The 25932-nt window shown below is 38.0% G+C and overlaps 1 protein-coding gene across 12 annotated transcripts in view; it reads right to left on the bottom strand.

Moving 5' to 3' along the window:
* Nucleotides 1–25932, bottom strand: part of LOC103467539 (membrane-associated guanylate kinase, WW and PDZ domain-containing protein 1-like) — a 143865-nt gene that overhangs the window by 25811 nt on the left and 92122 nt on the right. For 3 of the 12 annotated variants that reach the window (XM_017305709.1, XM_008414007.2, XM_008413993.2), the window contains exons 3-13: nt 13920–14039; nt 11812–12000; nt 10196–10463; nt 9855–9902; nt 9502–9584; nt 8908–8946; nt 6581–6638; nt 6266–6378; nt 4601–4723; nt 3904–4089; nt 3107–3718 (exon numbers count right to left, since the gene is read on the bottom strand). In XM_017305709.1, the coding sequence (XP_017161198.1) occupies nt 3107–3718; nt 3904–4089; nt 4601–4723; nt 6266–6378; nt 6581–6638; nt 8908–8946; nt 9502–9584; nt 9855–9902; nt 10196–10463; nt 11812–11887 (1606 nt within the window). In that variant the 5' untranslated portion in view covers nt 11888–12000; nt 13920–14039. The remainder of the gene's footprint in view (nt 1–3106; nt 3719–3903; nt 4090–4600; nt 4724–6265; nt 6379–6580; nt 6639–8907; nt 8947–9501; nt 9585–9854; nt 9903–10195; nt 10464–11811; nt 12001–13919; nt 14040–25932) is intronic. The other 9 variants (XM_008414009.2, XM_008414004.2, XM_008413995.2 and 6 more) reach the window with 8 other exon arrangements.

The following is a 25932-nucleotide window of genomic DNA, read 5'->3' as shown; positions in this document are numbered from 1 at the left end:
GCCTCATCATGTATATTAGTGTATCTGAAAACACATTTTATGTAGGTCTAAACATGAAGAAATAAAATTTATTTTGTAAAGCATTAAATTGGTTTCCTAGAGTTGTCAAGTTATTGTGAAGGGAATTAATATGAAAACATATCTGAGTGCAATATCATGCACTTCCGGTATTCAGCATGATGAGGTGAGTGAATCTACAGACAAAGCATCTACATTACACAATGAGAGATCATTGCTGTTACTGCTGAGTAACTTTTGCATATGTTGTGCATATGTTCTCTGGCATCTCAGTCGCAACACTTGTGCCACATTACAAAAAAAAAAAGAAAAAAAAAAAAAGAGAAAAGTCAGCCTGCTTTGGCTTCAGATCTATTCATAATCAGATTTGGCAGAATGCGTCGCAGGAGTGTGAATTACTTTAAACTGAGTAGTTTCTGCACATTACTGAAATACAAAAGCATAAGCAAGGACACAATAGTCTAACAGGAATTATTCAGTTACTTATATTTGTAAAGTAATTAAGCTAAGAGGAAAATGACATGTTTGGAAAAAAAGTATCCCAATAAAACTGAAAACTCTCCACTGCAATTTTTTTATTTAGTTCTTTATTATTGTGGGCACTAGCTGAATTTTTGCCTGATAATTACAGCACCTTATCAACTGAATCAACTGCTTTCACAATCTGTTTTGGACTTGATGGCTCTGCAGTTTTTCTGTCATTAGTATTACGCAGACCAGAATTGATGGAATTAGCATTAGCAATCCCATCAGTTCAATCCTTCAATCCAATAACTTTATCTACAAGTTATAGTTTGATCTATAATTTATAGACAAAGTACACATGGATAGGTTGGAAATTAAACATCTCTGAAAAACCCACAAAAAAAGGTCACTGAAAATTTGTACAAAATGCCCTGCCAGATTAGTTGCTTATTTCTTATATTTGAAATTGAAAGCATCCAAACAAACACTTGAAAATAGCAGTGTCTCCACCCCCACCTCCCGCTTACCCCTAGAAGGGTACTGTGTGTCCCTCATCACCTAGTCACTCACTTGAACACACAGTTATTACAGGTTGGTGTTAAAGCCAGCAGATATGATCTACAAACCTGCCAGTCACCCTGCCAGCTCCTGTGACTTCTGGAGCCTCCCACCCATTTATCCTCTCATTTATTCCCTCTCTGTGCTTTTGCCCTCAGAGCTTTTTTCTGTACTATTCATCTTCTCTCTCCTTCACACACACCCACACACAGAGGTTCGTAATGATGCTGACATTTAACACAATACAGCAGTTATTCCAGCAGCAGTGCACAAGGTCAACTCATTAGATCTCATAATTGATGTGTGGTGCATATCCCAAGCTGCCTTCAATACAGCAACCACGTGGTTAGAAATTTAACGTAGAGGAATCTGAGGAACCTTGCAAGCTTGTGTCTGTTTGAATACTTCATTCTTTAGCTCATGTTTTTTTTTTCTTTTTTGACATCTTCTAGAGAAGAACAAGCATACTGATTGAACAGGCAAGAAGTACAGTTTGTAGAAACTCGGAGTCTATTTATAAGCCTGGAAATGAAGGCCTTTCCAAAAGCTCCATACGTTAAAGTGCCTTACCTCTTGAACGTTTTCACGTTCTCACGTTAGGGGCACAACTTTAACAATAGTGCATAATTGTTAAGTAGAAGAAAGAAAATAGGGAGTCTTTTTTTGTTTGTTTTACAAATAAAAGTCTGAAAAGTCTGAAAAGTGGAGCATGCATCCTGTATTCATCCCCTTGAGTCAATAGTTTTTTCAGAACCACCTTTTGCTGTTATTGAAGTTGAAAAACTTTCGAGATGTGGCTCAAAGCCTGAAGATCTTCTCTTTTTTTGCAGAATATTTCAAACTGCATTAGATTGGAAGGAGAGTATCTGTGAACATAAACTGATGAATCTTGCCACTAATTTTCAATTTGTTTGGACTTTGCTTAGGTCATTCTAACACATAAATACAGAATGCTTTTTTTTGAAAACCATCCACACAGCATGAGGGTGCTGCAACCATGTTTGCTGAGTTCTCTTTGAGCAAACTGCTAGTTAGGGTGGATTGCCATGCACTCCAATTTTGGAGGATGGACTAAGCAGTACTCTGTGAAATGCTCTAAACTTGGGATATTGTTGGTTTATTGTTTATAACATAAACCTGCTTTGAATTTCTCCACAAAATGTTTACTGTATTCTTTCATCTCCAGACCTCTAAGGTCTCCACAGAAGGACTTTATTAAATCTGTAGTAAACTTAGACATAGGTTGACTCTATTTACTTAAAAGGAGCCTTGTGAAAGCTTGTGTTTGGATTTTATTTAAGCTTAACAGATTAAAATGTAATAAGCACAAATGCACACCCATTTTTAAGATCTTAACAAAATGAAAAAATGTTTTCTTTGGCTTCACAATTACAAAATGTGCTACTTTGTGTCGGCATATCACATATAATGTCAGCAAGATGAATTGCAGTTTGTGGCCGTAACATGGCAAAATGGAAAAAAAAGCTCAAGTACCGTGAATACTTTTGTAAGACACTATTATATGTGATTTCAATAATGAATATAACATGAACCATTATGTAGAAAGGACATTAATCCACACATGATGAAGACAAAGCTTGATCCACTTTACTTCATTTCAGGTAGTGATTAGGTGTGGAAACATGTGAAAAACATCCAACTATCGCAGGGGCAGTTTAAGGTGACAAACATTTACCAGTGATCTACGAGCCTCTGACCTAATGTGCAGCAATTTTCTCCCCCTCATTCATCCATCTCGACTCTTTACCCATCCTCCCACTTTTTCTCACACTCCTATGCCCCCCACCCTCATCTCATCCTGCTGTCTCTGTACCGTTCCCCCTTTCATCCTATCCAGTCTGAGCGTTTTCATCCTGCAGCCCACTCTCTTTCTCTCTCTTCTCCATTTCATTGCGTCACTCTCTACTTGCCAACTATTCAGACAGTTGTCTATTCAGCAGATTAAACTATGTTCTCTTGTGCACTTCATCTCGCGGCATGTCATGTCAAAACTTCATTTCCTGCAGACATTCATCATCTTCATACACTGAGATGTCACACGTACCTCTTTGCACTAACATGGTGACTTCGCTGCCTCTCGGACATTTGCTGAGCAGATCCACCACTTGGTTGTGGCTCATATTCTGGACATTTCTCTTGTTGACCTCCATCAGGATGTCCCCCTCTTTCAGGCCACGGCACCGTGGATAGTCCACGATCTGCTTAACCCTCTGTCCGCCTCCCGTCAGACTGTCAGCAATGGTGAACCCAAAACCTTTGTCTCCCTTCTCCATGTGGATGGTGATCAGCTCTGGCTGGGTGGCAATGGCTGAAGCCAGGGTGACCACATCACTGGGGTAGCCGTGTGAACCGTTGGAGGCTACCTCGGCCAGGGGGCTGTGCGGCCGTGGTTCTCGCATTCCATTGATGGGTCCGGCCTGGTTGGTGGGTGCGTCAAAAGTCTCTTGTCCATTGACAATGATCGGCTCTTTGTCCAAGATCGCCACAGATGTCACTAGGCTGGTGTTGGGGTCATCGGGGTCAAACGGCAGCGGATAGCCGCGGCATAAGGATAGATCCACCATTGAGCCAATAGGGATGGACTGGAAAATCTTCACCACCTGTGCATGAGTGTAGCCCAGCACGATGGTGTCATTCACACTGACGATTACGTCGCCTGCAAAAAGGAAGACGGTATCTTCAGCAATGTTTCTATTGCCCAGTAAAAACTCATGTTACTGTTTGTTACATCTCCTATTAGTTACACAGTAGTGACATTTCAAAGGTAAGTTGTTCAAAAACACCTTTGTGGGTTTCTGAATGAAATTAGTGCCCTCTTTTGATGAAGGCTGTGTACTACACCTGTCTCCATTTTGCCATCCACAGCTGCAGGCCCGTCCAGCACCAGACTTTTGATCTGCAGGAACTCATCGGGCTCGTCACCTCCAACTACCGTGAAGCCGAATCCACGGCGGCTTTTCTTCAGCTTGGTATTGATGAAGGTTCCTTTCAGCTCTGCAGGATTTCTGGTGAAGAAGGGTTTCCCTCCTGGAGAAAGCAAACAACAACTCATAAACTCTGGGTCCAGAGAGCACAAAACTGCATATAATCAACAATAAATGACATAGGGAACACAAAGTATTTATGAAAGAAAATAGAAATTGACTACAATATGGAAGAAGAAGGAAGTTATGATTAAATATGAGTGGAAAAACATAAATGTATGGAAATGTGTAGTAGTGATGTTGGTTTAAAGAACTGAAGAAAAGCTCAAGGTAGCCATAATATACATAGATCCTGATAAGAATGGTAAAATTAAGATTAATTAAGAAAGAAAAAAGTATAAATATAAATAAATATGATAAAACAGCAATAAAACAAATAAGCATATACGATGATTTAAAATCCAATTAAAGAAAAAAATATATGTACAATATTCTACTGCCAGGATATACAATTTCATTTGCTGGACAAAACCAAGTAGCACAATAAGAAGTAACCTCTGTCACACAAGCCATGTTAGTAAAATCAAGTAGAAATATCTACAAGTGAGACTCACTCTTAACTCCAACCGGGCCAGGAGGTAGAGCTGGTGGGACTTGTGGGTCCCTGTAGGTCTCCAGGTGGTTTGGAGCATAGCTTGCCAGTGGCGCTGCTGCTGATGAGTGTTCCTCTATCCACTCTGCACACACATCGATCATTCCCACTTTAATCCCATACTTACCGTACGCGTGCTGAATTTATTTATATGCAACATGAACACACATAAACAGCACACAATAAACACAGAGCTTAAAGCAAACTCTGCATGTATCCATTTATTCAAGTAACTATTTCAAAAAGTATATGTATAGATTCATTATATGTAGAATTATTTCAAGTGCTTAACCAATTAATTTTGATGATTATGGCTTAAAGCTCAATTTTTTCTGAAAAATGTAAATGTAAATGTAAAAGTCCTCCTTTTAGATGAACGTAAATGTTGCATTTGATCTCACAGAAACAGGGAACATTTCAACAGTCAGCAATGCTTTGGGAATCACGGTACGTGGTATTGCTGGTCCAACGTGCTTTAATAAGTCCGAAGTTAGCACAGTTGTTAACAGGAAACGTAAGGCAACTTCATGCTGATTAATTTTCCCAGCAGGACGTGGCACCTGCCGAATCTTGACAAAAGTAGAAACTAAGTAGAGAGAAACTAAGTATCATAATCCAGAAGCAGATGAGAGTCACCAGAATCCACAGTGCAGATGAGCTGAGTGCTGCTGGTAAAGCAAAGTGAGTTTCTTCAACACCTCAGCAGAGCCACAGGCTAATCGCCTCCATCCCACACCTCATTGATGCAGGAATTCATACACTAGGAGACCTGACAGCGTAATGAGTGCACGTCCTGTAGAGTAAATGGATATATTTTTCAGTAGGTGGCCACTTTGGAATTAAACAAATGAAGTTTTGTTCTTATTTATTTTTTAAAACTTCTTTGTGGCACTAGTGGCTTTATTGGCATTTACCAGACAGAAAAGGTTCAAAGATCCCAGGTTGGGAATTGAACCCATGTCCACTACAACATTTTTCATCTCATTTTTTTCTATAAGCCATTATCATCAAAATAAACAAAAACAAAAATCACAAATGTCTCTTTTTGAATCCAATTATTGAAATTAGTGACCTTTTTGGTAATATTCTAATTTATATACAATAATTACTTTCATTATAACCAAAATTGTACAAAAAATGGAGAGATAAATAAAGGCATTTTACACAGGCATACACTAAAATTACATTCTTAGTGAATGTTAATTATAAGTACGAGTAGTATTCAGTTCAAACATCACAGTTTTACAACAACAGAGATAAAGTGAATATCCCCCCTTTGTTTATAATAATGTGATACTACGATGATCAAATACAAAATGGTATTTATGGCTAAAAAACACATAAATTAAAACCTGAACTTTAAAGACAACACCAGGACTTGGGCCAGCTTAATTTTGGTAAAACCACAAGTAGCAAATTTGGAAAACCTTTTTTTTTTTTATTATTATTATTATTTGGACAGAACATCTTAAAAACAACAATAACAACAGCAACAACAACAACAAATAAAAAAACAGAACAATGAGGAATAATAAATTCTGGCCGAACTCCTGGCAAACACCAGACGAACAAGAAAGACATGACACTGACAGACATGAAGAAAGAAAGAAATGGGCAGGAAACGAACCTCGGATATACCGCTCACCTTCTGGAGGCTGCGGCGGTTGCTGCTGTTCCAGGATTTTTTGACGCCGCGCCTCCAATACTGGGTTCTCATACTGGGTCTTCCTGTTTATATGGCTTTGGAAAACAAACATAGGATAAAGAAAGAAATCACAGTGATATAAAACGTAATTGTGCCTGTAATGTCAGAAAAAAAAAAAAAAACTTCTCCAATATGTTTTTATGGAAAAGAATGACCAGATTTGCAAGAGGACTTTAAAAGTGGCAGAACCCACGTTTGTCTTTATGAAGTGATGTGTCAATGAGGTGATTAACTTACTCTACATAATACACTCCATACACCGGGTCATCTATTCTCTCCCATCCTGGAGGCAGCTCTGGAATACAGAGAGCACACAGCATAAACACTCCTTCCTCGGTCATTAGCACATATGAGATAAGACCAGGGGTTGGTCTACAGTGATTTTTGTCTTTCTTTCTGCTTCCAGCATAGTTTGTCAGAACATGTTGTTTTTTTTTAATCGAAGTTGAACTAGTCCAAAATATGTTCTCAAAATTACAACCAACAACAACAAATTAACTTTATAACCATTTTACTACTGCATTTTATGAGATCATAGCAAGAACAGATTGGACGCCAAGAACTCTTACAACTTTTAATGGATCCATGTTTTACTTTTATTAGATCAGTTAAATACATTCCATTTGTTTAAGAACCATTATGCTCTTTATGGCTACTATAATTATTTTCATTATAGTCAAAATTTTACAAAAATGGAGAGATAAAAAAGGTAGTTTACACAGGCATGAACATCGCAGAACAAATAAAGAGCTGGACAAATTATAGAAGATTTGCTTTACTTCAGGGTGAGCATCCTTCATTTGCTGATGTGACATTTTAAACTATGCTTAAAAGCTGTATGAGATGTTCAGCTGGAATTGTGCCAGTAGCTACTTAGTATTTTAAAAAATTGAGGTGCATATCTTCAAGGAACATAAAACCAAAAATTACTGAGTATGTGGGAAAATATTTGAACCCACTTGTACAATTTTTGAGATTCTGTGATTTTAATCAAAACCAGAATGAGTTAAACTAATTAATAATTTATTTTTTAACAACTTCAGTGTTGTGTTGTTTTAAGATTCAGCTGAAAGAATATTTGTTCAAATCAGTCGTCAAAAGTCCAACATCAATGTAGCATTCATTCAAATTATAAACATATGTAAACCTCTGACCCTGAAATTTCTTTAAAGGTTAACTTATTCCCATTTTTTCCCCTCAGTCTTTCTCGTTGGAGCACATTGTCCCGACCAGCTGCTCAAGTTTACCCCTGGTATGCACCTTATACTGACAAACAGTATAAGGTGCATACTGTTTGTCACCTGGTGTGACCACAGATATCTATTGTATCTGTGGTCACACCAGGTGATTCAAAATAATACATAAACTTAGCACACGAAGTAAGGAAATTTGTGTTTTGTTGATTTTTTCTTGGTAGTAAAAATGCTTCTTGATGTCAAGTTATATAACGGAGTGCGGAGGATTGAATGGTCTGCCTGCAGTCCATTACTTCCACAATGCTGAACACACCTGGGATCAGATTGAGCACGCTGTTTGTGCAAGACTAACCAACATGACCACATTAGATGACTTGTGACTTTCTACACCTGGTCTGATGTTCTTTTTAGCCATAACACCGTCCTGGAGGGAGCCATTGACTGAGACAATGCTGCCAACAGCTAAATGTTCTCTCTTTCCTGCTAGTAACTTTTTACTTTTCATTAACATAAGGAGTTCTGTGGTAGTTTTTCTGTTTCTTTTTTGCACATTCTGCTTTGTCTTCTCAAACCACCAGTTGGTTGTAGCAGATGGCTGATCGTACTGAGCCAGGTTCTGCTGGAAGTTTCTTTCTATTAAAGTGGAATTTCTCCTCTCCACCGTCACTGCATGCATGCACAGTATGAAGGATTACTTTAAAGTCCTCGACAGTGCAAGCAATTTTATATTGTCACTACATGGTTGTCCAGGAGGAGTGAATACTTCAAGTCAATGACTCAATGCAACCAGTTGGGTACCCTTGAATTGGAAAATGTTTTTCTTTGTCAAATTAAATTACAAACTAAACTTGACTGTGCATGAGGACACTGTACACAGCTGTTGTCTTCTAGTGACGCTAATACTTGTTAAATGCATAATCTGGTAATTTGTAAATGAGCTTTGTTTCTTCAAACATCCATATTCACCACCAAATAATCAGTAGCAGAATATGCAAAAAAAACTGCAGTTTTTCCATAAGTGCAACATTTATGGAATTTAAAACAGTTATGTATGGAACTAATACATTTCCTTACAATTGTGGCACTATTTAAGGTGACTTAAGTAGGTTTTTCATTTATATGGAAAGATTTATTACAACACGTATCAATACAACAAATAAATAAATCAATCAAACACAAATTTGCTTTTTGTGTGAAGTTTATACATCAAAACAATGTCTCGAAGAACAAAAATACATAAGGGAATAACAGATTACAAAAAAGACAAGAGTTTTGATGACTGCAATTTTTCTATTTAATCTACATGAATAAGGAAAAGAAATCATGTGTAATATGTTACAGTTTAAACACAAAATCATAAAACCGTACCTAGATCACTCTCCAGGTCTTCCGTATGTATCCCTTCTTCTCCAATATTGAAAGCAGGATGAAACACAGATGAAAAAAAATGAGGAATAGAAAAAAGTATGTATGGAAGAAAAAAAGTTGGTTAGGAATGGAGGAATCGAGAGTAAATAAGGAATGAGGTGACAATCCAGAGAAAGAAAAACAGGGGAACAGGAGACCCTTAGAACTGGGTTAACCTGAAATATTACAGCAGCCTTTTGGCAATCTGAAGAAGTGCTGTGTTTCCTTTTTATTTCACCACTTGATGGTGCAATTTCACAACGCTGCACATAACTCAAGTGTCATTTGGATTTCATAAAGCACTTCTTTATTGTTATGAAGGAATACGTCAGTTCCAATGACAGTAGCCTCATGAGAAATCTATGACACATTCCCAACACATGAAATGTTGCAAAAGAAACCAAATCAAAGCTCGAAAACATTATCAGAAATCAACAATGGCATCACTCAAAACACAAGAAGAGACCTACAACTGAGAGCCCATAATGTCTTTAAACCACTCCACAGAACTGTGCATAAACAATGTAATGCTCTAAATAATGTCTGGAGACTTACCATCATCATCACACTCTTCCAGAGGCCGGGGGGCTTTGTCTCTACACCGAGGATCCAGCCAAGATGTGGTCTTTGTGTTGTGGCTGAGAGGAAATAAACAACACAACACAATAATTCAGCAGCAAGCAGACAATCTGTCATAACAAAGCACAGCAGGGGCACCTGAACACATCAATAAAAATTAGACAAAAAAGAAAATATGTCAGCAAGTTTGCAGAGGACAGACGCCGCCTGCTGCAAACACGAAAGAACATTGGGGACACAGGCAAGGAAACCATAAACAACCTGATTTTTTTGTCTCTACTGCTAGGTGAAAGCAAATTGTAATTTAGTGATAGCAGAAATGAACATACAAGCTCTGAAAACACACAGCCATGTCCTGGTGGAGAGTCTTTGCCGTGCTGCAGAGGACAGAGAGGTGGAGGTAGTCAGGTAATCAGGATGTGATCTCCTTTTGAGATCGGGACATGCAGGGATTAACAGGAAAGCGCTTGCACCCAGGGGGCTGGGCAAGCCGACAAACCAAATCATTGTGAAAGACAGGCCAATAGGCCAACAAAAGCAGCAAAAGTGGAAATAAAACAGAGTGCAAACACATACAGCAGAGGCTAAAAAGAGAAAGACTTACTCAGGCACTGCCAAGGCTGCGTTCAACAGACACAACTTTTAAACCGTTCAAGATGTGAATACATACTCTATGAAGTACAGTTCCCCGTTCTCGGTGTAGGCCATCTCCCAGTTTTCGGGCAGCGGTCCCAGAGGGTCCTCTGGAGAGACTTGGGGCTCTGCAAGCGTCTGCTGCCCGCTCTCTGCAGTGGAAGTGGCTGCATTGTTCAGACCACAGGGTAGAGCATTATCACGCACGGGGTACGGCCGGAGGATGCCGCTGCGGCTCTCGTCCTGGTCGTTAGGGTTACCTGTGCACAACAAAGGAGAGGGGAACAGACTACGCACTAAGGATCCTGGGTGACACAATGAGCACGACACGGAACAAGAGAAACAGGAGAAAGAAAAAAAATCATAGTTTGTTTTGTGCATGCAAGATGGAAGAAACAGACATGCTCACTAATTTCATGCAACTTCAGTCACATCAAACTCCCAGAAATTCCCTTCCCCCAGTTTACCTCTAGATTATTGCTAGTGTAAGTAAAGGGGTAACAAGTTATGTTAATTCCTACAGCAACAGTCCCTAACTCAATTTGACCCCCACCCATTTTGCCTCCCGAGCAGTAAGTGTTTTTCTATTTAGGCTAGACCAACCCCTTATTCCCACTTGCTTTCCCCATTTTGGCTAGATAAACTCCAACACTTCTCCTGGCCTTTCACTGGCTGCTCAAATGCAAATGCAACGCAAGCAGCCCGGCAGGGGGATAAACTGAGTGAAAAGATTTAAAGCATCAAAGAAGAAAGAAAATAAAAGCAGACGTCCCTCACACTCCAAACAGGTTGAAGACAAGCATGGGAAATACAGTCGTTTGCGAAAGTGTTTATACCCCTTGGTCTTTTAAGATTTTCTCCACATTACAGCGACAAATTTAATACCGGGATTGTATGGAATTTACTATGAAACAAAGTAGAGTATAATTATGAAGTGAACAAATAATATTTTCTACATGTAAAAACCTAATGGATTTGTGTTTCATTTGCACAGCATTTGCTGAATACATTCATATAAATTGCATTGACAGACAAACTTAATACTTTGTGTTGTCTGTCACATAAAATCCAAATAAACACAAAAAGTTTGTGGTTGCAACGTCATAAAATGCAAAAAAAAAGTTGAAAATTTAGGTTTTTAGCAGTTATCTTTGCAATTGATTGCAAGTTTCAGTCTGTAAAACATTAGACATTAAAAACTCTTCTGTTGCCAGGTGCAGAAATGCAACACATTTAGTCGACTTATTGTGTAAAATTTAGAAGAACACAAAGGTTGGGGCAGAATAAAATCAGAATGAATAAGGATGTGAGTGATGTGGTGTGGAATTCATCTCCACCACAACCTCCTCACAGGCAGATGGCAGTGTTGGGAGGAAAAGATTCTTCATCACAAAAACATGATGTAACTGCCAGACACCCATAATCCTACAACATAAGAGCAAACCACAAACATATGAACACAGACACTCTCCTTCTGCAGTCCTCGTCATGTTCTTGCACATATGCACTTAAAGGACATTCCAAAAGAAGCACGAGTTGTTTAGGAAACTCAGCAGAGATGGAGAACACTACACATGCAGAGACCAAGAGAGCCGAACAATCATGCACTTTGACAAACACAGAGAGACAGGAGGGGCGCAGCAATGCCCTCACCTGTAAAACTGTTGTTCATTTCCGTGGCCTGGTCGTCATCGTCATCGTCAGCAGGCACTACATGGACTTTTTGCATGTCATGGTAGGACTTGGTGCGCTTCGGGGTAGACGGATGGGAGTCCGCATCACTGAGAGTCACTGTCCCAATGATGGGCTGCCTTGGAGGCTTTGGGGTCCCATAATAGTTACCTAGGCAACAAGGAGCACATTAGCATGCTTGAGAGATGGAGAGGGAGAGGGAAGGGGATGAAGAGAAGAAGCCAGGGATAAAAACAGGCAGTGCAGGGGGACAAAGAAAAAGCAGCCAGGGGATCTGCACATAATCTTGTGTGGAGAGTAAGAGGCACGAAGCCGAACTACAGTGTGACTACAATCCCGAGACATAAGCAGCTGGTGAGAAACCCAGTGTTCCCGCTTGTGTTATGTCTGTACTTTGAAAACTCTGAAACCATTGTGGCTCAACTTACAATATTTGGCTTGATCAAGCTGAAACTTAGGTTATTATTGTTATTGCCTTACAAATTTTATGAATTTTATGAATGATCAGACTGCCTCAACCATGTATGTGCATGCATGGCTGTCCTTTCATGGAAGCAGCCATGTGTGAGCTGATTGTGCAAACTTCAAAGAGAAAATCCTGCTAATTTATGATTTACTCAGTGGAAAGTAGTCAACATGTTTCAGACACTTTGATCTTTCACACATCTGTTGATGGGTGACATGATGGTTGCGTAGGCCAGAGATATTCACAAGTAATTTATCCAAATTCCTAGCCATGTCTCTAATGACTGAAATAAATATTTTCTAATCCAACATAATATTTGGCCACTTTGTTGGAGTGTCACTGCACTTTTTTCCCACAACTACTTTAGATTTATTTGACTAAGATCCTCAAGGACAGGAATTTTCAGTATTAGTATTAATGTTTGCCAGTACATAAATAGGGTTTTAAACTCTGGCTGTCATTTCAATATTAAATAGTGTCCCTTCGTTGACTATGAGGTAGAGTTATACTGGCTTACTCTGAACACTATTTATTTTAGTTTCGTTTAGTTAAAGCCAAATTAGTTGTTACAATGACTTGCACACAGAACCTGCCTGATGGTTGTAAATTTGGTCACCATTCGCTTCTGTGTTGCTACTTCACTGAATGAGACCACTGACTCTATTCAGTAGGATTAATCTCTCCCTGCCAAAAAAAAAAAAAAAAAAAACACCCGATAAAGTACAACATGCAATGCTAATTTTAGGGTAGATTTTGCAAGACAACCACAATGTTATCAGCAATGCTTTATTGCAAAGCTACACAGACTGATTATTTGCCCACGCCTAAGAAGCTTTGGTGCATCTGTTCCCAAAAAAATGTGGTATGAATAGAGCTGTATAAAAGGTAAAGGTAATTTTATTTATATAGCGCATTTTCAGCAACAAGGCAATACAAAGTGCTTTACAGGAATCAAAAGGAAATACAAACAAAATAACAAACCAAAGAAACAAGCAAAATAATAAGCAAAGGATGTATATGTAGTCTGATCAAAGATCTGTTGTACTGGTCCCGCCTGCTAATGTGTGGAGTGCCACAGACTCCTGTGGACAGGTATTTGACATTGTCTGTGTGAAAGAGAGTAACGTGCCAACACACAGCAGAGCCAGTGCCAAGCAGATTAATGTCGTAACATTTTCTCTCTCTCTCTCTTTCTCTCTCTCTCTCTCTCTCTCTCTCTCTCACTCTCATTCACACACACACAAACACACAAATCTGACTTAGCAGTGCATAACGCAAAGCCCAACAAACAATCAGCCATCCACATGTTTTACACACACAGGTTTGTGTCAGTCTGAGACTTAGCCTTGCACAACGCTGTCCTAATCAGAGTGAGAGGGGCAGATGTGGAGAGACCTGCTGTCTCCTGGATGAATCTCCCCCTCCCATCATGCACGGTCTAATCAGAATCAACTGGGTACACTGTCTTACAGCCTGCCTACATGCAGGAAAAAACTAAATATGATGGCTGCTATGCTCGCCCGATTTGTAGAGAATGAGGACACCTGCTCTGTCGTGAGTCACATGAAGTGCCACTTTTGATTTTTGTCATCATTCTCCTCACCTTCATATGTTCCTACTTCCAGTAGTGTGCCACTCTCCTCCAGTTGTAGGAAGTCCTCCACAGACAGGAAGTTGTAATCCAACCCTGGGACCTCTCCGTCTCGAGGGGGACGGGTCGTACCTGAGCAGAGGAGAAAATGCACATTTCTATCAATATGATTCTCAAATGACGATCAAAACAGAATTATTGTTTGAAGAACAACACGCTTCCTTAGCGCCTACAGCTGTGATAGTCTGTCGCTACATCCCAAGATTCCTTCAGCTGTCTGAGATGAGTGCGAGACACCAAAGGGGGGCTCTGAAATGAAGACGGTGTGATTGTAATTCAGCACCATCATTGGAAGCACACTGCCTGCGAATATTATGTCAAGAAATTAAATCAAGGATTGCATCTCGAGCAATCGCTTTGTCTCATGGGAAACTGCAGTCTGCCAAGGCCAGGTCCAAGAAAAAGGTCACCTTAAACAATGCACTCATGTTCATTCTGTAAATTTGCTCTTAAGAGTAAATGTATGGATTTACTATGAAAATTGTGGTTTTGTTCAAATCTGCTGATCTTGCCGTTATTGGATTAGCTTCAGTATGTAATAATTTCCATGGTGTTTTACTAATTTCACAGTTGGACCATAAACTAAATATAGACATAGATAGTAAATAGTAAATCCTTTCAACATTCTGATGAGACTCAGTCAAGATCACAGTTTCAAATTCTTTCTAAGGTTGTACTGGTTGAACAAGTAGTGATTAATAATTAGTGCTCTGTGGTAATTTGCAGTGCAGTCAGAACAATTTGTAGGTGAAAGTTGACACCAAACAGTGGAGACGGGGGATATTATGTCTCTGACATTGAAAAAAAACAAAAAAACAAAACAATGACAAGGCAGATGGTTCACATAAGTTGAATCTCATCTGTAGTCACATCAGTAGTGCTTAAAGGATCATAGAATACACACAGTTATGCATACTTTTCAAATAAACATCAGCTTTAATTCAGGCATACCACTGTTTGACAGCTTGAAGAAAAAAAACAGACATGCTGGGTTGATGACATTGTTAATTTAGAATTTAAAAAAAAGTCTCTCCAAAAAAAAAAAACTTCCAGTTCTGATAACATATTCACACAAACATTGCATTACTGTTAAAGTTATTTCACCACCTTCAGCTTCCCTTGTGGCTTCCGTGATGCTGAAAATATATCTGATGGAATATACATCATTATATTTAACACAGGACGTCTGAGAATATGTTTATATATGGATGTGATCTACTAAACTGAGATGCTGTATTGGTTCCATCAATAAAATTATTTTAATGGCTGATGGGTAGATAATTTTAACACCTAATGTCACAAAAACCTTGCTATTCTGTATGACTGAAACATTTATGTAGTATTTTCGACAAAATTGATTGACACCATCAATTAAATATTTTGTGATTGAACTGTTGAAACTTTATATATGCAAATATATAAGCAATATGATATATAAGCAATATGATTTGCTTTATGTTTAGTAGGGGAACATGTCTATAACGTAAAATGTTTAAGAAAAAATAGGATTTGACAAAAAATAACATTTATCTTTTTAAAATAGAACAAATAGAATGGTGCAAACTCCATGATGATTGTATCTACTATGATTGTATTATTGTCCAAAATTTATTTAGATTTTTTTTCCTATAGTTGTGCAGCCTTAAGTTATACAAAAGGCTGCTCATAAGTTATACTAAAGACTGCTAGGATGTCACTATTCATCCTCAGAGTAGAAACACAGTATACAAAAATGAATCTTTCACACAGTGATGAATTCTTCTATCCACACAGCGCAGGAAGTTATTGAATGGTTTATTAGGCATGAATATATTGTGAATTATTCATCCAGAGGATTTTGAACTCATCAGATCTCCGATATGTCCCAATGGGGGACAATAGACAAATGTTTTAATAACAAAATCAAAACAACAACTGAAGAATTGTATTTATGAATGTGGTTTCTCGACCAGCAGATAAATGCCAATAGATGTCTAAGCCAAAGAGAACTAAATTTAACACAATTCTCACGTTTCATTAGCTGAATGAGTCTGGAACACATTTAACAAAATTGTATTAAGTAGTATTTTTGTTGTTTTTTTTTTTAGGTTTTGTGGATTCATATTGAAAACTGTTGTCAAAATGTTTCTCAAAAGCACACAAGTAGGCTATTTTATATAAACATGTCTAAACTTAGTCTAAATGGAAGAAAAAGACTCAACGATTTTTGAAACACCAAGTTCTCCAACCTTGAACATTTTGGATTGAGTGTGTGTAGATGAAGGATGAATTGCTGCTGTGCCAGGGCCAAGGGAGTTACTTTTGCCTTCATGTCTCCATAACTAATGTCTACCTCTCCATCTGGGGATGAAAGTTGAATACTCTGTACACAGTCTATAAATGCCCGTAAATGGCCAAATAACTGCAAGCAAAAACACCCAAAGAGTAGGCCAGGCTCCCATGCACTTGAAGCCACCTGAAGCTTTGCTGACATGTCACTAAGTGAATCTTAATTAGTGCAGACAAAGCAACTGCATAGTACAGTATGAAATTAAGTGATTTATTGTTGGGCCATTGCTGCAATATTCGCGTACCAATCCCATAGCAGTGACACATATGTGCAGTTTGCGTCTCTAAGTTTTAATGTCCACATCACTGTTTTTTTTGCATATGCAAAATATTTGCCGCAGGTCCCATTGGCTTCAGTGTGTAAAAAGAGTATGTTCTAGGACAATAGTGTAACAAATATATAAACATGTTAACCTGATGATGGTCTTAGAAGAGAAGTAAAAAAATTTGCAAAGCAATAAGGCTCTTTTTTGGGTTCAACCACTCTCACTATACAATTAAATAATATATTCTCCTCACTGTTGACAGACCACAGATGCATACAGACCATAATCTTATACTTGTTCTTATTTTTGTAAGGACAAGCTCACTAAGCCTTCTCATGTCTGAATGTTTACCTTAGTCTTGCCAGTATGCCAGCTCACACTGCATCCCTGAAGGTACATCCAGTCCACAAAGCACCATATAATGAGCTAGCTTTTACTAAGCCCTGCTCCATCCCACACCTGCAGTGCTAAGAAAACACAGATATTCTATTTCTGTTCCTATATTTGGAAAATTATACAAAAGGTAAACTGGCAATAGATAATAGATAAACTGACATAGTGCTCAGACTGTGAACAGACACAAATCCCTCACACGAAGAAAACAACATGATAAATTATCTAACAGTCGGTTTACAGCAGCAGCACACAAGCCAAGCACTGCTTTGTATTCACCTCAGCAGAGAGAGATGAGATGAAAGTGAAGGTGTCTGGGAGTTTGAATCATAGGAATGGGAGGTCCCCTGATAAAAGACACTGTTTTTGAAGCTCAGCGTGCTTTAAAAAGAATGTATTCTGTTATCGCAGTCATTTTCACCACAAACAGTGTCTCGGAGAGGCAGATTGATTCAAGTGTGCTAATATGAGAAGCTACTGGACAGTTACCCAGATAGCACACGATGTTAAATCAACGTTGAAAAATAGTTAAAATCGTTGATTTTTGGTTGAAGTCGACAAATGACGGTGGATCAACTATCAAACAACCATCCAATCAAACCGTTGAAACTGTGTCATTGAATCAATGTTGNGATTTTTGGTTGAAGTCGACAAATGACGGTGGATCAACTATCAAACAACCATCCAATCAAACCGTTGAAACTGTGTCATTGAATCAATGTTGTTTGTGGTTGAAATTTGATGACATTTCTGATTAATCAACCATTAATCAGAAATGCCGAGGTCTGATTAATGGTTGATTTTTGGTTGAAGTTGACAAATGACGGTGGATCAACTATAAAACACACTCTAAAGAGAAAATAGTTGAACCAACTTAATTGAATTGCTAAGCAATTCAATTAAGTTTATCCAACTGAATTTATTAAATTTATCCAACTCAATATATTATAATCATCCAACTCAATTTGTCCCTCGCAGGAGGGAGCTGGAATTGAACCGTCAACCTTCCGACCACAAGACAACTGCTCTAACCACAGAGCCAAAGTGGCTTACCAAGGAATCTATCCCTGGTAAGCTTGAGTCATTGTGTCAGAAGAGGGATACAAATGTATCGAACTTAATTATTTCAAGTAAAGTCAAAGTGAATCCAGTGTGTTTCAGCACTGGTCCTTCAAGCCCTGCAAGTTTTAGGCATTTCCCTAATTCGGCACACATGATTTTAATTGATGTCTGATTAACAGGGTTTTGCTGCAATGAAAACACGCAGGTCAGTTTGCCTTGAGGACAAGGTTTGGGGAAGAACTCGTGATCTAAATGTTCAATCAATGTAAGCTGTTTTTTACACCCCTCTACACACACCCCTTTCCCCCCACCACCCACCTGGGCCCATCTACCCCTCAATCTCCTCCCCCTTTCCACTCTCCTCCCCTCCTCCTTGGGCTCTGGGTGAAACAATTTTAATTTTAGGTGAGGGTTTTAAATTTTCACATGTTATTTTGTTACAAGATTTTTTTGGCTCTAGTGGCCTTTATGATAGTTAATTGACAAGAAAGGGGGTAATGAGAAAAGGGGGAAGACATGCAGCAAGGGTTGCCAAGGCCGGGAATCAAACCTGCGACATCTGCGTCAAGGACTGGGTCAGGGGTGGACAACTCCAGGCCTCGAGGGTCTCCTGCAACTTTTAGATGTGTTTCTACTTCAACACACCTGAGTCAAATAATAAGGTCATTAGAACCTGACTGCACTGAGGAGGTGATTCAGCTATTGGATCCAGGTGTGTTCTACCAGGGAGACAWCTAAGAGTTGCAGGACACCGGCCCTCGAKAACCAGGATTGCCCACCCCTAAGGCCTCCATGTGTGCAATCTGTGCAGTTTGTTGCACCCCTCATCACCTTCTCGTCTCCCCCTACTCCCTCCCAAGACACCCACCTGCTCCTCCCAGCCTTCACCTCTTTACCCCCTCTCATCTCTTCTTCCCTCCCCGCATCCTTGAGCTCTGGGTCAGAACATTTTATTACTAAGTGGGGGTTAACCATGTTTCAAATAACGCACTCACTACATGTTGAGAACAGTGGGTTGAGAACATTGGGTTGTGATTCCTTTATGTACATTTTCTTAAATGTCTGTAAATATTATTACCGACTGTGCATAATGTGTTGACACAAAAACATCTACAAGTCTCTACTAGGAGTTGTACAGTCTGACTCCCCCTTTTTACACGAGTGGTTTGTCCCAACCAAACAGCCATTTTGCTGCTGGTTTGTTTGCAACTGGCTTCTGAATTGAATTCTCCTCTGAGCAGTTTTATGGTAAGTTTTTCAATATTACATTGATCTTAAATGTGTTTATTGAAAAATAAGGGTATTGTTTTGTGCCCATAGTAACCCTGGTTATTTTGGGGCAAGACATATTTTTAATGAGGTCATGTCTCATTTTGTATTATTTTCATCCTGCCCACTGCTCCAGGCCTAAGTATGAAATCCTGCGAGATTTTGTGAGATTTGAGTTTTTAAAATAGGGCGGGTCTATTGTTTGATCTGGGAGAGCATGTGGTGGACAAGGAAGTGTAAGGCTGGCTGCTCCAGGTGGGCTTTTAATTGTTGTGATAGCCATTTGATGAAAGTTTATTCTGTATAAATTATAAATTTTTCAACTACAGTACAAATCACCTTTTGCTGACTCTTGAGGACTGCAGAAAAACTGTCAAGAAGTGGCTTCATTACACGCCAGAATATGAGGAAGACATCGCAAGAAATCAAAGTGATGCCAACCAGAGTCTAAGTGGGGTTACCACAACTTGTACCGTTTCCCTGGTTCATACAGTACAAAGCTTAACCTCATGGACTCTGTTCTTCTGTGGACAATAGACTGTTATTCTGACAGTCAAAAAGGAGTCAAATATGTTTAAAGATCCGTCCCTCTTTTCTTAAATAAAATGTTATATCAGACCTATGTTGTCATTTTTAAACTTTTGTACACATTTTATTATTGGCAGATCATGGGTAGTGTTTAAGACCAGTGAAGAAACTTTTAGTGGCATGTTAGGTAGACCTATCAGACCTAAGAATGTACATAAATTCTTAGCTTTCATTCAATATGAAATCAACCCAAATCTGCATGTAGATCCACATTCAGATGATGGTTGAATCAATGTTGATTCCTAACTAATTCAATGTAGAATCAACAGAAATGTGTGCAGATCCTTGTTCAGATGAAGGTTGAATCAACATTGATTCCTGACTGATTCAATGTAGAATCAACACAAATATGCATGCAGATCCACAGTCAAATGGGTGTTGAATCAACATTGAATTAATGTAAAATAAACACAAATGTGTGCAGAACCACATTCAGATGAAGGTTGAATCAATGTTGATTCCTAACTGATTCAATGCATTATCAACACAAATATGCATGTAAATTGACATACAAATGATGGTTGAATCAACATTGATAAAATGTCAGTTATGGTTGAAACCCTAACGTTGATTCAACATACAAGTCACCGACCACTTTCAATGTTGTTTCAATGTCAGCGTTCAACGTTGATTCAATATTTCTGGCTGACATTGATTCAATGTTGTTTCAATCATTCTGTGCTATCTGCAGTGATGGCGCGACTATTTGGCATAATCGGTGGCCACAATAATCTGCAAACATCTCTATTTTTGGTCAGCAGATGATTTCATTGAATTTATCTTTCATTTACCTAAACATAAACAATAAATTTAACAAGGGTCACAAAATTTTCCCTCTAAGTTGCAGACCATGAGGAGAATCCCAAAGGTACAGTCAACAGTGGTACATTTGAATGGGTCTAACTATCTGAGTGCTGCATGGGAGTATTTAGAGTTTGCCAATGACAGTCAGAAGTTTGGATGGCGATAAAAATGCAATGCATGATGAGCAGCAGAATAGAAAACACCCTGGGTCAACTGATGAGCCATAAGAAAACAAACGACAACAAAAAACATTTTGGAAGTTGAATGCACTTTAAAGATAAAGTTGTCTGACTTCCTTTCTGCAGCCTTTTGCTTTGAATAACTGCGTAACATTTCTATGCACTCTTGATAAGTTAATGAGGTGTCAGCATGAATTAATGTGCAGACTTTGTGCATCCGAATACATTTACATCATACCGTTTTAATCACATCTAATTGTGTAGATAATGTTAACATCTAAATGAATCACATTTAAACAAGGCAAACTAATAAATAATACATACAGTTAATAAATGCAGGTCATTTGTAATTTACATGGATTCTAAAATCTCAATTATTACAATTTGAATAGGTTTGATAGCAAGCGACTATTTTCCCTTTGTACAGGTACCACTTTCATTTCATTCACATTATATTTGACACCGTGAAACTTGATGTTCTTTTTGTTTTGTAATCTGGATTCTTATTTTCTAAAATTAAATAATGAAATTATCAATTACATATGTTGTATTCAACTGTTAAAATGTTTATTCCCCGTACCTGTAGTTTTATGAATTGAAAAACCTCAACACCTCAACTTTTACATATTTCTTTTGCACACAAGCAAGATGACACACAGCTGACCAGTCTTGCACTGTAATATGTGTAAATAAATATCATTACATCATCTAATGCTATCCTGCATAACAAAAACCCATAGCTTTGTAAAGATATTGTGAAAAATGTCCCTTAAGAGCAACAAATTATGTTTGCCAGAATCAAACAATTCAAGTTGGGTAGAGATTGTAATCCCAGCTGAATGACAGACAGTCAAAAACCAGAGAGAGCATCACTTGTTCCAGAAAACAACAGTAACAGTGGAGTCAGGCTCATCTCATCACTATCATTGTGATGAGTCAATAGAGAAACAATGACAGGCCACAGTCAGGCCTCGCTCTGATGTACTAACTTACTGTGACAGTCATCAATGCGTGTATTGTTCACTAACAGTTTGAGAAGTGTCTGTGTCTGGATGAATAGAAAATATAACACAAACGCACTTGATCTGTGGCGGTGCTGGAGCGTATGTCCTTTTGTGAACAAGTTCTGCCATCAGCATGAGCAGTGCTGCATTTTACACTGCTGCCACAGATGAACAACATGCTGCAGTTCTTATTTTTGACAGTGAATGCTGCTGTAGAGAAGATCTGTCTGAAATCAACAAGTGGTAGCTGGTTAAGAATCTAACCTTCTTAAGCTTCTTAACCAGTTTCTACAGTATGATGTTAACTCCATCATACAGTGGAGTTAACAGTATGATAACCAAATAATACTGTTAACTCCACAGTATGATCTAGCCTAGCGTTTGAAGTTTACAGAAGATTTCAAAACATGTACTCCTTTTGAGGTTATGATCAGCTGTGCACTTTCCCCCTATGAACAAACAAGCCCTCAGACTCTACCCTGCTGCATTCCAGTTTGGCAAGCGCCACATTCACTACCTGCAGAAATTTACAAAGCAGGATTGTACACAACAAAATGAAACAGAATCCCAAAAATGAGACAGAAATTTTATTTTCTTTAGGAGTTTATCTCCATAGTATTTGTGAAACTGTCAGTGAAACTATATGACTAAGGTCAAATATTTTGGTCTTTCTTCCTATGCGTTTCTCATAATATTCTCCATTTGTGGATCTTTCCTCCTGACAGTACTGGCGTGCCCGAGTCAGATTTGTAGGCCACTTTGTTCACACACCTTTATAGCGCTGCTCACTGATTTTCCATGGGACTGAAATTCAGATAATAGACTTTATCCATGAACCACTTTGAACTAATTTGGCACTTCACTTAGTATCCTTGTTCAATATGGAATAAGTGCCTCAATCAGTACTTCGTGATGCCGTCTATTCAGTAATATACATCAGTACCTCCTACAAGTAAATATTTCTCTTTCTTTGATCTTCCCTGAATATTTGATAACCAAATCACTGCCGGGGAATCAGACCATCCCACCCATCTGCATGCCTCAAATAAGCTTTTGAAAAGGGGATTTTATATACTGCAAGTCAAGTGTAATGAAGTCAGCAGCTGTGACTGTTAAAAAAAAAAACATTTCTTTTTTTTGGCTGGGGTTAGTAATGCCTTATTAGTTGTGATGCTCATGTGGATGTTGCTTCTAAAACAGGAGGATGCTAAACAACTTTAGAAGCTCTCCAGGAACACATTGCCTTACAGTACAGATATTAAGTTCAAGAGGCTGCATGTCTCGTGCTTCCAGACTATAGCTTCACCACATACTATTCTGTCTCACTTGAACCATCACAGACACTCTCTGTAGAGTGATGATCTAATCATTGGTCAAAAATCCTGCACATGTCTAAGAATTAGACATGTGCAGGATAATACACAAATTATCAGAAAAAGCACTCTCCCAGGGAATTTAATCTATTTATCTTTGTCTATTATTTTGTTAAGGTTGTTCAAGCTGTTGCTAGAGTTCACAAGTTTGCAAAAAAAGCTGTGCATGATGGAATAAAATCCTTAAACGTATCACTGAAATGGCATTATACAGCATATAGAAATAAAGTCGGGAACAATGAAAAAATATTTATTCAAACAGAAATGTTTTTAATGAACACATTAATTTATATTGCAAGATGATGAAAAGGGATACCCAAGCTCACTATTAATCATGATGGAGAAAAAAAAAATTTAAATTAAATTTTACTGAAAACAATCTACAAGCATTTCCTGCTGAGCTGTTCCATTTAGGGCCACAAACCACAATTTATATAGAGGTCAATGTAAAGTGCTTTCGCTGCTAGAGCTCTGAAGTCCAGCATGTTTTGTGAAGTAAACAGTGAATCTTGTATCTGGGCAGAAGACTGCAGGGTTGTGTCTGTTAGTAGGAAGCAAATGATACTAAAAGGTATCATTTACAAAAGCTGTCTCTGGTACAGCCAGGAAAAGGTGCACCAATGGTGGCATCATGGTCATTTTGTTTAACACCTTATCAAACCAAAGAAACAGTTCTCTGAACCATCTGTCTCTGGCAATACAGCTGGATCTCAGCACTCCTGTAAACTTTGTTGCAAGACAACCGAGGTTGTCAGACACATGGGAATTTTTAGGTATAATATACAAAAGAAGAGGCAGCAAGAAGCAAAGGTAGTTGTGTGAAGTAAATGTAGCTGTGTGCATCAGTGACCAGGAACATTTGGTGAATATTTTAAAATAAGATAAAGCAACATGTTATATCCTGGTGACATTATTTCAGAGCAGTATGTCCTGGAAGCACCAACCAGTCAGTTATACATGAACTGCTGCAAAAACATAACAACATTTCTGGCTAAGATCAATTACTGGCCACATGCTGTGCATGACAACAGTAGTTTTCAACCTACTTTCTTTTTTGTTGTTCCTTTTATTTTACTATTATCTATTATTTTACTATTAGTGCTGTTCATGTAATCATTATGTTTTAAATAATTCAGACAAAAAGACAACTGGCAAGTGCAAAGTAATATCAATACACATATGTACTTTCAAGAATATCGGAGTTCAGTCATCTGTTTGTGGATTGCTTTTACTTAAAGAATTATTTTACATTACCTTGAGCTTTTATGAAATATAAACAGGCCGGCCAAGGCAAAATAATCAATTTACTTCACTGTGTTATTGCAATGTTTGATGTTACCAATTCCAAGTCAGGCTGTATTATTAAAAAACACAATCTTTTTGCAAGTAAGAATTACCATTTCTGACTTTTGTAAACCGGGAATCATACACTTAGCAATGATGGTAGTGAACATCAGATTAGAAATCTCAAGGATGAAACACAACATAAATATTTTTACTGTAACAGGAACAGATGTCAAGTGCACATCAAACTCAGGAGGTTTTGTGTTGAACAGGATGCACAGCTTTGGTTTATTATTGTGTTTTCAGCTTCGAATAACTTAATATTTGTTTAATAAGAGAACATAAATATCTGTATTGTAATTTTAACACCAACAATTATTCAAAAAAATTATACTGATTGGGTGCAGAGGTCTATAAAAATATAAGAGGTAAATATAATGCCAAGAATTTTGCCAATCAAGGCACAAATTCTAGCAGCTTTTGGCAAACAAAACTTGACTAATTGCTAAAAAAATAAAATAAAATATGATGTATGTGACTATTCCCTGAGTTGGTTCCTTTTCAAAGGGAAATCTGCTGAAAGTACTTTAACACTTATAACTAAAGAAGTAAAATCACATATCCTGTAGATGCTGAACTTGTACCAATTTATTTAATTTTCAAAACAAACATCAAAGTTCTTGACAGAAACTCGAAAAGGAAATAAATTACCACTGATGCACTTTACTGAATGCAGTATCCACCTCCGTGCTTCTTACAAACACACAAGCTTCAACCAATATCTGAAATAAGTAACAGATGTAAAAATATTTTAAAAAGGATCAGAAAAAATTATAAATTACAATGATGATGTACTCAAATATCCCAACATCAAATTAAAACCTAAATTTGGTTAGATTTTATTGACTCCAATGTTGGCAAAGGCAGATTTTCTGTTTGAATTTCTGTCTGTTAAAAAAAATCTTACAACTTATTAGGGAATTACAGGCTCATTTTCTGTGTAGAAAATTCTGGGGCCTTTGTGTGTTGTTCCCTCAAACTGAAAGATTAGAGCCGGGAAAGATGAAGCTTCTGTCAACATCCCAGCAAGGTTCAGTTCAGCTGAAGTATTCAACAAACAAAGGGCTCTTTCATAGACAGCAGCTAGTGTTTAAACCAAAAAGAACCCACAGCACAAACCCAGATGAAAGTCGAAAGATTATTTTCATCAGTCAAATAAAAAGGGAAAAAGGCATATAATCTCTGCACATTTTTCAAGTCAAAACTGTAACTCAAGCTAGATTTAAAAATATAAACACAAAACTTCACTTTGGATTGTATGAAAGATACTTTTACATTGCTTATGGTTTAAATACAGAACATTTATTGGATGGATGGATGTATGGATGGACAGATGGGTAGATTGCAATTAGTGT

Source organism: Poecilia reticulata, linkage group LG7 (assembly GCF_000633615.1).
Source record: "Poecilia reticulata strain Guanapo linkage group LG7, Guppy_female_1.0+MT, whole genome shotgun sequence".
In the NCBI taxonomy this organism is placed as follows: domain Eukaryota; kingdom Metazoa; phylum Chordata; class Actinopteri; order Cyprinodontiformes; family Poeciliidae; genus Poecilia; species Poecilia reticulata.
This window is presented reverse-complemented; position numbering and strand designations above follow the sequence as displayed.